Genomic DNA, 15,223 nt, shown 5'->3' with positions numbered 1-15,223 from the left:
GTATTTTTTTTTCGGTGCAGATGAGGAAAGTGCAAATGACTCAAAGAATTTGAAGACCTCAAAGGACCCCAACCCACTGGCACCACTGATAAACTGGAAAGACTTTCAGAAACACATGCCGTGGGAGATTGTCATCCTTGTGGGAGGGGGATATGCCTTGGCCGCAGGCTGCAAGGTAAAGGCAGGCACAGCGATGAGTGTGAGTGAGTCCAGTGTGCCCATGTGTTGTGAGTGTGAGTCCAATGTGCCCAATGTTGTGTGTTCTAAATTTGACTCTTTTTGCATGGACATGTGGAGTCTCAAGGAAGTATCACCTGCATGTATCAATCTGGTGAGCTTATCTGGAGCCCTGCGACAGTCAGTTAGTTACAATGGTTACTTCAGAGCAATGGGAGTGATCAGGCAATAGAATAGTTATATGGATCACTTCACATTGTGTGGTTATTATAAATCTACCTAACAAGCTTAGAAGAAGCTTTCACAGTTAGCAACTATACTGCTGAAAATAACCAAAATGAACTGCCCCACCCTAAAGGAAGAGAAAATGGTCATGTGTCTCTATGGACGGATGGCACATCCTGCTGGCTGACCGTGTGGATTTTGAGAGATGGTATGGAGAAGGAATAGCCTCCTCAGTTGACTTGTCATTCGACTGAAGGAGGATGCATGGAGGAAATTGGGTTTCAGATCTGTACTGTCTACCATTAGCTGTATTCCATAGATATCATTTAGATATTTGATACCATCATATACCCTTACTGTTTCTTGAACAAAGGATTCTTTACTACAATCTACAGCCCCCCTCTGTGTGCAAACATCTCTTTATTGAATTTGTCTTTTCCTCCCAGGTGTCTGGCTTATCAGATTGGATTGGGCGTCAGATGGAACCAATGAGCAACCTCCCTCCATGGGCTGTGACGTTAATTGCCTGCCTCTTAGTGTCAGTTGTCACTGAATTTGCAAGTAATCCAGCTACCATCACGGTTTTCCTGCCTATTCTCTCTACTTTGGTAAGGAAGCCTATCCCCTACACTGATGAAAGCAGTGGCCATTTGTGCTGTCACAAAACTGTCTTGTCTCTCGCTGGCTTCTCTAATTATTATTTTACGTGTTGAGAACACAGGGACAGGAGTAGGCCATTCAGCCCCTCGAGCCTTTCCACTATTCAATTAGATTAAGACTGAACTGTATCTTAAATCTATTTATCCGCCTTGGTTCCTTAACCCTTAATGCCCTTGCCTAACAAAAAGTTATCAATCTCAGTTTTGAAATTTTCAAATTGGCCTAGGCACAACAGTTTCTTGGGGGAGAATGTGCCAGATTTCCACTACCCTTTGTGCGAAGAGGTTCTTGAATAGAACATGATGAGCAACTAGGCAAACTAATTAATGCCAACATTGCCCTTTCATCTCTGAAACCTGGGGTCCGAAATTCATCAGCCCACCACCCGCTGCCGCCGACTGCTGCCCACTGCCACTGACATTCCTCCTGAAGATCCGTACAGTGCCAATTTTGAGGTGGCTTGGATCGGGCGGGAGGGGAGAGCCACCGGGAACTGTCTGTTGACGTCAGCGGATGTCCGAGTGCCGCAACTGAGCTCCCGGCCACCGAGCTCCCAGATTCTTACGGGCGGGAGTTGGCGGCAGGACAGGGGTGGACCGCTAGCTGGAGGCTGGTCTGTCCCCGATGGTAAGTATGAAGAACCTGAAAAAAAGGTAAGTGAACATTAAAAAAAAAATTTCAACAGCAACTTACCTGCATGCAGTCCCCTGAAGTTCTTCGAATTATTTTCGTATTTTTTTACTGCCGCCGAGAATGAGACCTCCCGCCCGCTGCCGCCCAGATTGGCGATGTACGTCGTCCATTTGCTGCCCGCTGATCTTCAAAGGACCTCGGCCATGAATATCGTGCCCAAAGTACCTCCAGTACCTCGGCAGCCATCAGCGGCACTTTGGGCGGCATTTGGGCGGGCAGAGGCCTTGATGAAAATCTGCCTCCTGATTTTAAATCCCTGCCAAAACTGATGGAATGAAATTCTTCTCTAACTGCTGGCTGTGAGGAACCTGACTGAAATGGATTTGGGAAGTTCAACCATCTTCCCAGTAGCTCAGCTCAACTGCAGAACAGCCCACAATTCAGCATAGATTAGCACTGAACCTTCAGACTCACTTAGAGAGGCCAAGAGGATGTTTGTTGTGGGTAATGGTAGCTCCCGATTAAGCAATGCTTCAATTTCAAAATTCTCATCCTTGTTTTCAAATCCCTCCATGGCCTCACCCCTCCCTATCTCTGGAATCTCCTCTAGCCCCACAACTTCCCAAGATATCTGCGCTCCTCTAATTCTTCCCTCTTCAGCATCCTTGATTATAATCGCTCAACCATCGGTGGCCGTGCCTTCAGCTGCTGAGGCCCTACGCTCTGGAATTCCCTTGCTAAATCTCTCCCCTTTCGCTACCAAGCTTTTGGTCATCTGCCCTAATTTCTTATGTGCCTCGTGTCAATTTTTTTTTGTCTTACAAACACCCCTGTGAAGCGCCTTCGGATGTTTTACTACATTAAAGATACTATATAATTACAAGTTGTTGTTGCAGTGAAAGAGGATGAACCTTTCAGATCTAATAGAGAAAGATTTCCTCTGCATCATGGTGTAGTAAAATCATAAACTTGTTAGTTTAAAGTGCTTTTGCTAATTCACTACTGCCAGTGTGTGGAAGCCTTCTCCCTTGTTCAGCCAGTGTAAAGGAAGCTTTATTCTGCACCCAGCCCATGCTGCACCTGACCTAGGAATGTTTTCTGGGCAGCATAGAGGGAGATTTACTCTGTTTAAGTCCAGTTATATCAGGCCTGTGAGCACTTGATTGATGCAAAATCTGCAGACTGTTGCATTCCAAAGCACTGATATCCTGAATTAAAAAAATATATATTAATTGAGGTTACCTTTCATGGCTTTGTACCCCATCACGCTTCATAGTGATACCTCCTCAAGACTAGGGTAATAATATCTTGAGGTCATTAAAAATTTGAGAGAACTTTTGCCTGGTAAAGGCATTGTGAGATGTGCTACTGGTCTGTAAACACAGGTGTACCTTAACCAGTTTTGGGGTTTAAGTTTTGCAACTAAGGATATCTGGGCACGGTGCAGCCACTGTTAAAGCATGAAATTTATCTCTGCACCCAATATTGCAGAGTTTCAGAGGAATTTTCTGGGCTGTAACATGTTGTATCAGGAACTTGTGCTTCCTAAAATCTCTCTGACAGGGTAATGCTTCCCCTTTAAAGAATATTACATCATGAAACTCAGGGATGATTTTCCTGATTGCTGCACCTAAGGAAGATTTAGTTCCCCAGTTACAGTGAAGTGGAAAAGGGGTTGGAGGGTCACTGCATCAGGTCTCTGCCTGCATTGGGTTTCTCCTTATGGCTGCAACTGGTACGGGCCCATCAATCCCACATTAATGAAGCCCATCAATCCCACATTAATGAAGTGGGAGTAATTACATTGTCATTACCTATCCCAATCTCTCCAAAGCATTTATTCAAGCTTCAGTACTTCATTACCAAGTATCCATTATTCTATACATAAGCCTAAAATTCACTCCCGAGGATCCATTACTTTGCATTTAATACTTCCTTTCTGCTTTTCTTCTAGTCTGAAACTCTGCGGATTAATCCCTTGTACACATTGGTACCAGCCACAATGTGTGTGTCCTTTGCTGTAATGCTGCCTGTTGGTAATCCACCAAATGCCATTGTCTTCAGCTATGGGCACTGCCAGATACAGGATATGGTAAGGCACATCCTCTTTACAAGCAGAGAAGAAGCATCAGGGATGAATGTGGAAGAGCTGACAGGAATGAAATTATGATCTTTTGGATGAGCTGTAGAAAATGGGTACAACAATGTGGTTATGTTTAGGTTAATATTTTAGAGAAAGGGTGGCAAACTAATTTATATTTCACTCCGAAATTATGTTCAAGTTATATTTGAAGTATTAGAGAAGGCTTTTCAATTTAACTCCATCTCCTTGTTGGATCTGCAGTGAGCTGAACTCTCCTCAGTTGGGAGCATGGCATGACTGAGTGGTAATCACTCTCTGATCACTAATGTGTATGCACATACTCCTCTGCAATCCTCTGTGCATCACTGAGACACTGAGCTCAGTCGTGCACTATTACCACCATAATTGGCATAGTTGTGGACTCTTAACTGACATTGAGGTCAATTGTGACTTTTGGACTGAATGAGCACCTGTAGCAGCGGTGAAGAGGCCATCACCATTTTCAGGCTCAGGCCTCATTTGAATTTGACAGGTGAGCTGTGGACGGCAGTTGTGTGACGCGATATGGCTAATCCTCGGTCTCACAACTGTTGGCCGACTGGTGCACTGGTAGAAGCCTGCAGGTAGGCCTTTGGAGGTTGGGGTGGGGGAAGGGGTGGTAGGTGGTGCCTAGCAGGTGTAAGCTTGGGCCAGCAGGGACAGACAATACTTTTGTGGAGCAAGGAGAAACAATCCTTGTGACTCCACAAAAAGATAACTTTTAAAATGTCTCTGGCCGTTTCCTGATTGTAACGTCAGTACACATGGGTGGAGCATGCCAGTACACGCTCCACCCATGTGTCCATAGAATTGCAATCGGATCTTAACTACGTCATTGGGACCCCCAAATTGTACGGGATAGAGGCCTAACTCCTGTTTCAGGTGGGTGCTCCAGTCACTCCAGCATTTCAAAATGGCATCGGCCAGAGCATCGGTGGTAACAGAGCGTGTCTCCCAACCTCATGTTGAGGCCCTTACCGTCTCGTTAACGCCAATTTTCCTGAGTACAAATCAGCCCCATTGTGTGCAAGTGACACACATGTGTGCTAAAGGCCAACTGTGGCACACAGCTACCTCACAGAATAACTGTATTTGGGTTACATTGAGCATGGCTGCATGTATGATACTTCACTATGTGGCTTGGCCAGATTAAAATGTGAATGAATTTCTGTCCCATATTCCTGTACAAAGTTGTGTTAGTTATCACTATAATTGACACTTGCACAGAGTATGTTAGCATCTTCTCCAGACGATACACTGATATTAGAAGGCTAATTCCACAATCTCATTCTCCCAGCAGGGAGGCATGCTTGCTGGGAACACAGGTTGGAGAATGGAGTGTTACAGCTCTATTTCTGATTCACTATTGTTTTGAGCATGTATTCCTCACTGGGAGCTCAGAATTTTTCCTCAGCTATTTTCCTAGGATTCTTACTGAGGTTGAAAGTCCCATTTCTGTGTTTCAGGTAAAAGCTGGCTTCGGCGTGAATGTGATCGGTGTGGTCGCAGTGATGCTGGCTATCACCACCTGGGGATTTCCCCTCTTCCAGCTGGAAGGATTCCCTGACTGGGTTCCTGTTACTAACATAACTGGAGGCCTTTAATCAAGAGATGCAGAACAAGAGACACAAGGAGAGTGCAAAACAGATGGAAACCAGCCTGCAAATCATTTCATCCATGATGACCTCTTAGAACAGGGATGAGAATCATTACCCAGATGGTGCACTGTTAAGGAGTGCAGAACACAGTTTTGCACACCTCCCCTCCACCTCCTCTCACTTGGCAGCTTCGAAATCGGGAGCATTCATTTAATCCTTTTGGGGACCGTTGCAGCTTTATTTCCATCTTTGGGAAAAAAAAATTGGGGCATGGGATTCTTAAAAAAAATATTTTTTTTTTTCTTTCTACTTCTTCCAAAGGTGGTGGCTCATGCAATGACTCAGTTGCACAGGTTTCAGCACCTCCCTCAAGCGATCATTTATCTTCTGTGAGCCAAGACAAGTATGCAGGCTATTTGGCTATACAAGACATCACAGCCAAGCCTGATCATATCCTCACTCAGCATTCTTTCCAACAGGGATTGTGTAATAGCAATCAGGAGCAGGAACCCTGGACGAATTTTCCGTTTCTAACCTCGGGACACAAAGACTTATTGCAATGTTTCCACCACTGCTCCAGCAGAGCTCATCTATCTTTGCATAGGCTGGGGATTGTATATGGGGCCTTCCTTGTCTGCCTGACTCAATGTCACACTTTGCTGCCCCTATCAAAGTATTATCTTTTAATCACAGAACAGATAACTTTGATTTGCAATGGATGAAAATGTTAATTTTGCACAGTCCAAGAGCAGGGGCAGAGATCAGTGACCACTGTGGATGCAGTTCCCAGGAGTGATTTATATCCATGTGTGTGTGTCAGCTTAACATGCGCACATGAAACATTCCACTGCTGACCCAGGAGTGTTTGGCAGTGCCCTGGATTCAAAGCTCAGAAAGATCCCTTTCTCCCAGTGCTACTGACAGTTACTGTGCAGACGGTTTTGCCTCACATATACCAAACGCGAGTGAGTTCTGACACTGAATTCAGATGTTCCAAATGTCTCTTTTTAATGAAAGGAGGTCACTAGGCGGATACTGCCTGAGGGCAGATTCTGTCGAGGGACAACGTCATCCTGAAAATCCTTCAATGCCAGTAAGATTATGCCTCAGCAGGTACTGTGTCTGCTGCAGTGTTTTAAAAAAAAATCTTTGTTTTTACTCAGACTAAAGAGAAAACTAATAAACTTGTAGCTCAAGATGCAATTGGCATTTCAGTGATTTAGTCATTGTACCAATTCAGTCATCCTGCCTCGCCTCCGCTGTTTATAATGCCTGCAACAAGACTGTAAAGTTAAGAAATATGGAGGACCAGTAGATATCATAGTTTTGACACAGGTTTTTTACCTTTTGAACCTGAAGGTCACCTCTCTCTGTTGGCTGTAAGGGTCCAATGTGAAATGAGTCTCAGCCTCTCCTCTTGGATATAGTCCACAGCTCAAAACTGTCCTTTTTCCACAAAATACCTCAAACTGATCAATTTCACAAAGATGGCTGGTGTAAGGAGCGGAACATGGGTTTTTGTTCCAGTAGTAGCCTTTTGAGATTGGGAATAAGGCATATTGTGAGGACAAAGGTGAGGAGCTTTAATCTGCCTCTAATTGGGCCATATATCACCTAGGATTTGCTCATTGCTGACACTAGGGGGCTGCAATTGCCCCTTTTTTGCATCCCATTAACCCCTCCAGGAGGCGCTAACGGGATGCAATGGCCTTTTCGCCTAAGAGTGGCGGTTCTAGAGGCGCCGGGGAAATTGCCCTGGAGGTTTGGGGGGCACTGTAATGGCAGGGCTGCCCGACAATGGCAGCCAGCATGCAGCCTGGAACTTCATTTTGGATGCCGGGCCACTGGCCCAGTTGATAGCCTCCGTGGTAGTCCAGTGGCGGCCACAAAAAGGCCTGCAGAGTGCGCAGCCGCCCTCCCCTTTAACTGAAGGGGAGGGGCGGTGTAGCACGTTGGCACTATGCAAATGCTCTGCGTAGCGCTGGTCTCTTATCGGGTGCTGGACTCAGCGCCTTGCTGCTCCGGGAGCTCCCCTCCAATGAGGCGGAACATTGAAGACAGCGCTCCACCTCGTTTCAGGGATGCACGGCCCAATTCCGCGCCGGGGGCGGGATTTCCAGGCTGGGTGATAAAAGTTCCGGCCCCGGAAGGTCTCCGCCCTCAATCGGGGTGTGTGGTAATTTTGGTCCCTAGAGGTCTAAAATAGACTAATATGCATCATTGTGCACCTTCACCACTAATATGCATCACCTTAAACACAAAAATACACCATTTTAATATATATATATAAAATGTAGACATGAAATACGTGAGTTTCTGGTCAAGTTATGGCATGAAAATCTTAATGATAGAGCAGTGACCATGAGCCCCATTACTAAGATGCACTCAGAAAACAAGAACAACCTGCTCTCTACAGTCTCACAACTTTTGCTGGACAGAAGGAAGGCTAAGAAGGAAGTGCTACCTACAAAAAGATTTCCTATCACTCTAAGAAGCACTAGCAATCACCCCTAACTCCATAGAACATAAGAGCATAAGAATTAGGAACAGGAGTAGGCAATACGGCCCCTCGAGCCAGCTGTGCCATTCAAAAAGATCATGGCTGATCTTCGACAACAATTCCACTTTCCCGCCTGATCTCCATATTCCTTGATTCCCCTAGAGTCCAAAAATCTATCTATCTCAGTCTTGAATATACTCAATGATTCAGCATCCACAGCCCTTTGGAGTGGAAAATTCCAAAGATTCACAACCCTCTGAGTGAAGAAATTCTTCCCCAACTCAGTCTTAAATGGCTGACTCCTTATTCTGAGACTGTGCCCCTAGTTCTAGACACTCCAGCCAGGAGAAACAGCCTCCCAGCATCTACCCTGTCAATCCCCCTCAGCACCTTATATGTTTCAATGAGATCACTCCTCATTCTTCTAAACTCCTGAGTATAGGCCCAATCTACTCAATCTCTCCTCATAGGCCAACCCTCTCATCCCAGGGATCAATCTAGTGAAGCTTTGTTGATCCACCTCTAAGACAAGTGCATCCAGCTCAGATAAGGAGACCAAAACTGTGCACAGTACTCCAGGTGTGGTCTCACCAAAGCCCTGTACAATTGTAGCAAGACCTCATTCCAACTGCCTTGCAATAAAGGCCAACATGCCATTTGCTTTTCAAATTGCTTGCTGTACCTATAGCTAACTGGGACCAAAATTGCCCCTTTTTTGCGCCCTGTTAGCGCCACCAGGAGGCGCTAATGGGGCGTAATTGACTTTTCGCCTGGGTTGGGGAGGGGAGTGGCAGTGGTTGTGCCTAGGGTGAAATTGCCCCTAAGATTTTGGGGATGATTTGAAGTTAGCACTGCACTCCACGATTTGAGCACTGGGCCAGCGCCCACCCAGCGATGGCATCATCGGCGTGCATGCCAACCGCTCACCCCCCCAATGCCGACCTCTTTGTACCCCATGGGGGAAATTGCCCCCCACTGTACGCGAGGCTGGCATGGGCCAATGTCCGCGCCCCCATCTGCCCAGGGCACTGCTTAAAGGGGAGGCCGTGTGTGCCCCGGGCCACCTTTTTTTTTTGTCAGCCAAATCTTCCGTCAGCCCGACAATGGCGGCCCCCATCTCGATCGGGCTGCCATCATGCAGCCCGGCACTCCTCTTTGGGTGCCGGGCCACTGGTCCGGTCGAGAATGTCCCCGGCGGCCCAGTGGTGGCCACCAAAGGGCCTGCAGAGTCCGTAGCGGCCTTTCCCTTTAACTGAAGGTGAGTGGCATTGTGGCGTGTCAGTGCTACACGGAGCATCCGCCTAGCGTTGACCTCTTCCGCGGGGCGCTGACCTCAGGGCCGCGCTGACACCTCGGGAGCGCCCCTGAAACGACATGGAGCGCCTGAGACATTGCTTCACCTGGTTTAAGGGACGCAAAGGGCAATTGCATGTCGGGTACGGAAGGTTACCGCCCCTGGATAAAAGCACAGAGCTGATAGAATACAGAGATATATGCTTGGCAGTTGTCTGGTTGACACCATTACACTTGTGAATTATCTGGTCAGACGCAGTATGCATAACTTATCCTATCAAAGCCAGGAGACTCATGGGGATAAAGATCCACCTTGAGCAATAGTGCAAAATAGGTGATAGCGAATCACCAGCCCGTTCTGCACTCTGTCCAATTTTCTTTTCCGTAAAACGAGTGGCCAATTCGCTGTGGTCTGTTTTGCATGACCGCCCATGATGAAGTTATGTATCTAGTTAGCACCAGTACACTCGTGAATTATCCAGTCCACTATATTACCCTGCTCAGTTATCAGGTCAACACCGGAACACTCCTGAATTATTCTGTCAGCACGAGTACACTCGTGAGATATTTAGTCAGCAACATTACAACTGTGGGAACCTTATATTGGTGAGTTAGCTGGTCAGCACCAGTACATTGGTGAGTTATCCGCTCAGCACCAGTACATTGGTGAATTATTGTTCTGCGCCAGGTTGTTGACGAGTTACCTGGGATGTGACAGTGTATCATTAGTTGTTTGACTAAACCCTGTATATTGATTGATCTATCCACATAGTGCATGTGAGTTGTCTGCTAGCACTGGTTGAGAAGCTGCTTCTATTTCACTTCTGTTTCTAATGTACATATTAACTTATTTCTAGCCCATCATTACACATTAAAACCACAATGGATTACTTCAGACTCTCATAATGCTCCAGGTCTAACTGGTACTAACTGCATATAACTGGAAAATCAAATACAAGGTGGTATTGTTATTAGCTACTGGACAGCAACCCTCTCTTGTGCTCATTGCTTCAATCTTATACAGGATGTCATGAGCGTGGTACTACTGCAGTAAATCTACCTTGCCTGGCACCTAGGATCTTACTCATGACAGTCCAGGAAAAGCCCACAGTTGCCACAATATCTTTGGTGTGAGTGAAAGGGCTTGGCGTATTCCTGGCCAACGATGGGACATTTGGTTCACGATTTGATAGGAGGAGTTGATATTTCTACTTCTCGTCCCCTAGATATTTTCATTTTATTACAATGTCATCCCACTATTGAGCAGTGAAAAGGTGTGTTCCATAGAGCAAACAGAAATAGAAGGCACGGTTGGAGATAATTTCAGGAGCCATACTAACACTGCCTCCATTACCACCACTCCCGGCCTGTAGATGTTTCTGAAAGAACAAGCTGCTCTACCCTTCATCACATGAAAACAATCAACCGATATCTCCTGTCTGGGAAATTCAAAACCTGATTGTTTTCTTGAACAACTCGTTCTCCTGTGAGAATACAAATTGAAACTGGAATAAAGGAACCAAGGTGCCCATATCTCTATGAAATTTGCATATGATTGTTTTAATGTTTTGGAAGTTTAAAAATATGTATAATTGCAAACTTTGTCCTCCAGATAGGACGTTACGTTGATCCTTAGCCATCACATGGACATTATAAACTGTAGATCGGAACGTGATCATCATGTATGAATGTCCAGGGTCCTCGAATTACGTTCATTAGCTCCCTTTCTGGACATTGTTGTGTGACTGGTCTGTCATTACTCCAGTATGTAAACTGTATAACGTTCACTGCACAATCTCAGTTGAATGTCTTGAGATGGTCCTTTCCAATTTGTCAGTGCGTAAGATGAGAAGACCCACTTATTTAAATGTTTGACACTATTTTTAAAGAATGAAAGCACAAATCAAAGAAGAATCACTCGATATTTTGACATTACGTATTGATATTAATTTAGGGTTTCAAACACTGAATAAATGTTAAGTGTCACAACTAGGAGTTTTGTATCATTTATGTCTGGATCGAAATAGTGGCTCGGAGCAATAAATCTGGTAGTAGGTTTCCGCTTTGAACGCAATCGGAAAATGACACCCAGCATGCACTTGAAATTGTCCTGGCTAGGTCACAGTACAAGTTTCCGCTAAAATTCACTTACATGATCACAAACGTATATTCCTCCATAATCTGCGCAATTGGGCAGCGTAATCGAACATAATCATTTATTTTATTTTATTTCCATTAAAAAGTATTCCTCGATGTATGTAAGAGTGGTGCAGTTTCGTTAAGGCAGCTGAAAATAGGTTTATCACCCAGTTACCATCAGGGTGTCCAGTCTTCCACCTGTGAGTAACCTGATTTAAAATCACTGAAAATTACTTTCTAAAAAAAACTATACTGAACAATTTAATAGTTTTATTGGTGTACACTAATTAGTTTCTTAGTAAATTAAATATTTTTTTGATTTGAAAAAGCTTTTAAAATTACTAGTGCTTGTGTTCCTAAGAAAATTAGTACACTTTGAAGAGCCTTCCCAAAGCAGCGCAATCAGCAGCATCTTGCAACTAATCCGGACAAATTGAATTGTGAATCGTGAACCAGTGGAAAAGATGAAGGAAAACACAAATGTAAATAATTTTGGGCATATCTCACTTGTGTTTAAAATTTCCTGATCTTTTGTGCTGGTTTTGGCCTATTGTGCTGGATTGTGGGCACAAAGCTAGCGGAAACAAGTGGAAACTGATCTTTAATCTTGGGTTTTAGGTAATGAGCATAAACTGTAGCAGTGAACCCCAAATGTTCAACCTCGACAACCTTTTATTCCCTCCAATGGCTGGTCTTTGTAATGTATGCTGTAGTCTGAATAAAGCACAAACCATATGACAGTGATTAGATATTTTTAACATGTTGGGCTTGTAGGGTGTTTGTTTTTCACTCTACTTTGATTCTTAGACCTTGGAACTTATAGTGGGAAAGGACAACACGTGGCACAAAATTTAGGCTTAACCCAGTGTCAGTTTTATTATGCACAAAAACTGACTAAAACTACAGAGCTAGACTTCTGAGAGAAATCAACTGAAAACATACAATCACCCTTCCTGGCTGTAGCTATTGTAGGATTGTGGTCATTGGTTCTGTGACCGGTTAGTCCTTCCTCTGGCCATTCTCTGCAGTGTTGTTCCTTTCATGTACATTCTGTACTGCATGTCCTTCCGTCTGTTCATCTGTTCATTCTTCCGTCTTCTGCTGAGCTGCTTCTAGCTCGCATATTTATATCCAGGTTTTGACTGATTTCCCACCACTGCGGTTTCTGATAAAGTGTTTGCATCGATACATTCTTTGGTGGTCCCCTTGGTTGATTGACTGCAATAATGGACTCGTCTGATTTCCCATTTGCACACTGAGTCTGCAAGGCTCAAGATGATTTCTCATTTTAACACCTCATTCCCAAAAAATGTGCACCTGATGTGGCTCCTTTGTTGTCCGGACTTTTTACAGACTTGGTTTTCCCCCACCCTGATCAATCAAGTTCAGGGCTTCATGTAACAACTCCATTGTTGTTATGCATGAAGTCAGTTTTGGTTCCTGACCACAGAATGTCCTTAATTGTCCAGCTTAATTCCAAAAGCTTGTATTAAATTCCAAAAGCTTGGATTAATCAATTTTTAGTTCATGGTCTCCTTCTGTGCGTTTCTGAAGATTAATAACCTTACAGGCTGTCTGGGTTGAAGACTCCATGGAAGGGAAGAATGTACTTCTCAGTCCTCTTCTCTCATAATACAACTTATTTTTTCACGATTTTCTCCCCTTCTCTCCTGGCACATTACATTTTTCACTGCAGCACTGGCAACTTTCTGGTACTTCTCACAAACGGCTAATATTGACTTGTTAGATGAGATCATGAGTGTCAGAAAATCATTCAATTATGGTGGGTATCAAAACTCAGCCCTAATCTGTCCTCAGCTGCTATTTATATACGTGCATTTTCCAACAGGGATCACTTGATAAAATAATTGATCAAGAGCAGGATCTCTTACACATTTTTCTCCTCCCTGACTCTGAAGTAACAGAAACAACTTGCCTTTGTGTAGTTCTTTTAACATAAAACCATTCCAAGGCACTTCAGCAATATAAGTAGGTAAGGGAAACAAAGGTCGAGACAAGAAGTGAGGGGTTGTACAGACCCTAAGGCTGCAGGAGAATACAATAGCTTAGCCAAGTTCAAAAAATGAAAAATGGACAGGAAAATGAATTGAATCAATAACCTCACAAGATGTAGAGATGATTGAAAAAAATATAGAGACGATTTTCCTGGCCCTCTCTGAAACGGTGCTTGATAGGAACATCACACCTGATATATGACCATGGCCACCACTGGCACAGGCCCAACAGTGAATTGGACATGGTGCTGGAGAATAGAATACCTAAGGTAGGATACTGGAGCACAACTGTGTGTTTTGCTGCTGGCCTCAGGGCCTATTGGCTGCATGGTCTGATATTGGGACAAAAATTGCGGTTGGAGGCTTCCCGCGGGCGGACGCCTGCGACAAAAACAAAAAATACCAATGTACCTATTGGTCCCGGTGGAACGAAGACTTCTGTTCCGAGGCCCTGATGCGCAGCCCAGCGATGAGGCTCACGTCTTCCAGGAACGTATGTGCAGTCTGGGACACATGGGCCGGACCAACCAATGAGATTGGCGAATCCCCATTCACAGTAATGGTGAGTTCCGTTTGTATGGAGATCACCATTTCTATGAATGGGGATACCCCAAAAACACATAAACATTTAAAATAAATAAGAAAAACACTTCACATATTTAAAATTAATTGAAATTGAATTTAATTAAATGTTTTAACCAAAAAAAATTGAAATGTTTTTAATATGTTTTGATGGGGTAAAAATAAATGTACCTTAATTGATTAAATTTTATTTTTCAATCTTTTAAAACTCTTACACTGGTAAAAGCAGGCCTTATGCTTGCTTTTACCAGGCATAACAATTTTAAGGACATTCGCTGTGCAGGAGTTGGGCAAATAGCCCAAATCTCCGCTCGCGAAGGTCCTTTTGCTGGGGATGCGTGTGATCTGTCAAAAGAAATGTTCACAGATCGCAAGTGTTGGATTTAGGTGCATGCGCAGTGCATGCCTAAACCTGGAACTTGCGGGGCATCTACGGGTGCATGCACACATCGTACGCACCTGGAGAGGCTGCGATTTCAGGCCCAATATGTTAAAGATTTTTTAAAGTCCCTCTTATCTTCAGGGTCTCTTCAACATCCTACTGGGACCCTCCTCTCCAAGGAGGGCCCAGATATAAGAGACAACGTCGGCTTTGTGGGGTAACTCAAGAACCACCCTGAGTACAAACAAGGGCAAGCATTAAAGGGAACTCCAAAATGGAAGTTACAGGACTAGTGATGTATTTTTAGGGCATTCAGGAACAGCAACAACTTGCATTTATATAAGCACCGTCAGAGTAGTAAAACATCGCAAGGCACTTCACCGATGTGTAATCCGATAACAGCAGATGTCGAACCAAAGAAAGAGATGGAGGATGGTTTTAAGAAGGGTCTTAAAGCAAGAGAGGGAACTGGAGGGGGTTTAGGGAGGAAATTCGGTGCATGGAGCCTCGACAGCTAAAGGCACGGTGAGGAGCAAAGTGAGGTGAGGAATATATATCCTTTATTGGAGGAATGCAGTTCTGGGGAAGTTGTAGAGCAGAAGAGGTTACAGAGATCGAGAGAAGCAAAGCCATGAAGGGATTTCAACATGAGGATAAGAATTTTAAATTGGAGATATTGGGAGACCAGAAGCCAATGTAGGTCAGCAAGAAGACTGGAGATAGGTGACGGGGAGCTGGTGTGGGATCGGATATGGGAAGCAGAGCTTTGGACAAGCTGAAGTTTAAGGAGCGTGAAAGACAGTGTGCTAGTGAGTACAGAAGTAGAAGGATAGAGTAGATAAATGTCTGGCTGGAGCAATGTTGCAGGAGAGAGGGCTTTAGATTCCTGAGGCATTG

The 15,223-nt window shown here is 44.5% G+C and overlaps 1 protein-coding gene across 2 annotated transcripts in view; it reads left to right on the top strand.

The window, feature by feature from the left end:
- LOC139280756 (solute carrier family 13 member 4-like) overlaps nt 1–11,168 on the top strand; it is a 124,549-nt gene extending 113,381 nt beyond the window's left edge. For both annotated transcript variants that reach the window (XM_070900429.1, XM_070900428.1), the window contains exons 12-15: nt 21–175; nt 849–1,010; nt 3,650–3,787; nt 5,284–11,168. In XM_070900429.1, coding sequence (XP_070756530.1) covers nt 21–175; nt 849–1,010; nt 3,650–3,787; nt 5,284–5,421 — 593 coding nt within the window. In that variant the 3' untranslated portion in view covers nt 5,422–11,168. The remainder of the gene's footprint in view (nt 1–20; nt 176–848; nt 1,011–3,649; nt 3,788–5,283) is intronic.
- Nucleotides 11,169–15,223: the final 4,055 nt, after the last annotated feature.

The sequence above is a fragment of the Pristiophorus japonicus genome, chromosome 15, assembly GCF_044704955.1.
Source record: "Pristiophorus japonicus isolate sPriJap1 chromosome 15, sPriJap1.hap1, whole genome shotgun sequence".
In the NCBI taxonomy this organism is placed as follows: domain Eukaryota; kingdom Metazoa; phylum Chordata; class Chondrichthyes; family Pristiophoridae; genus Pristiophorus; species Pristiophorus japonicus.
This window is presented reverse-complemented; position numbering and strand designations above follow the sequence as displayed.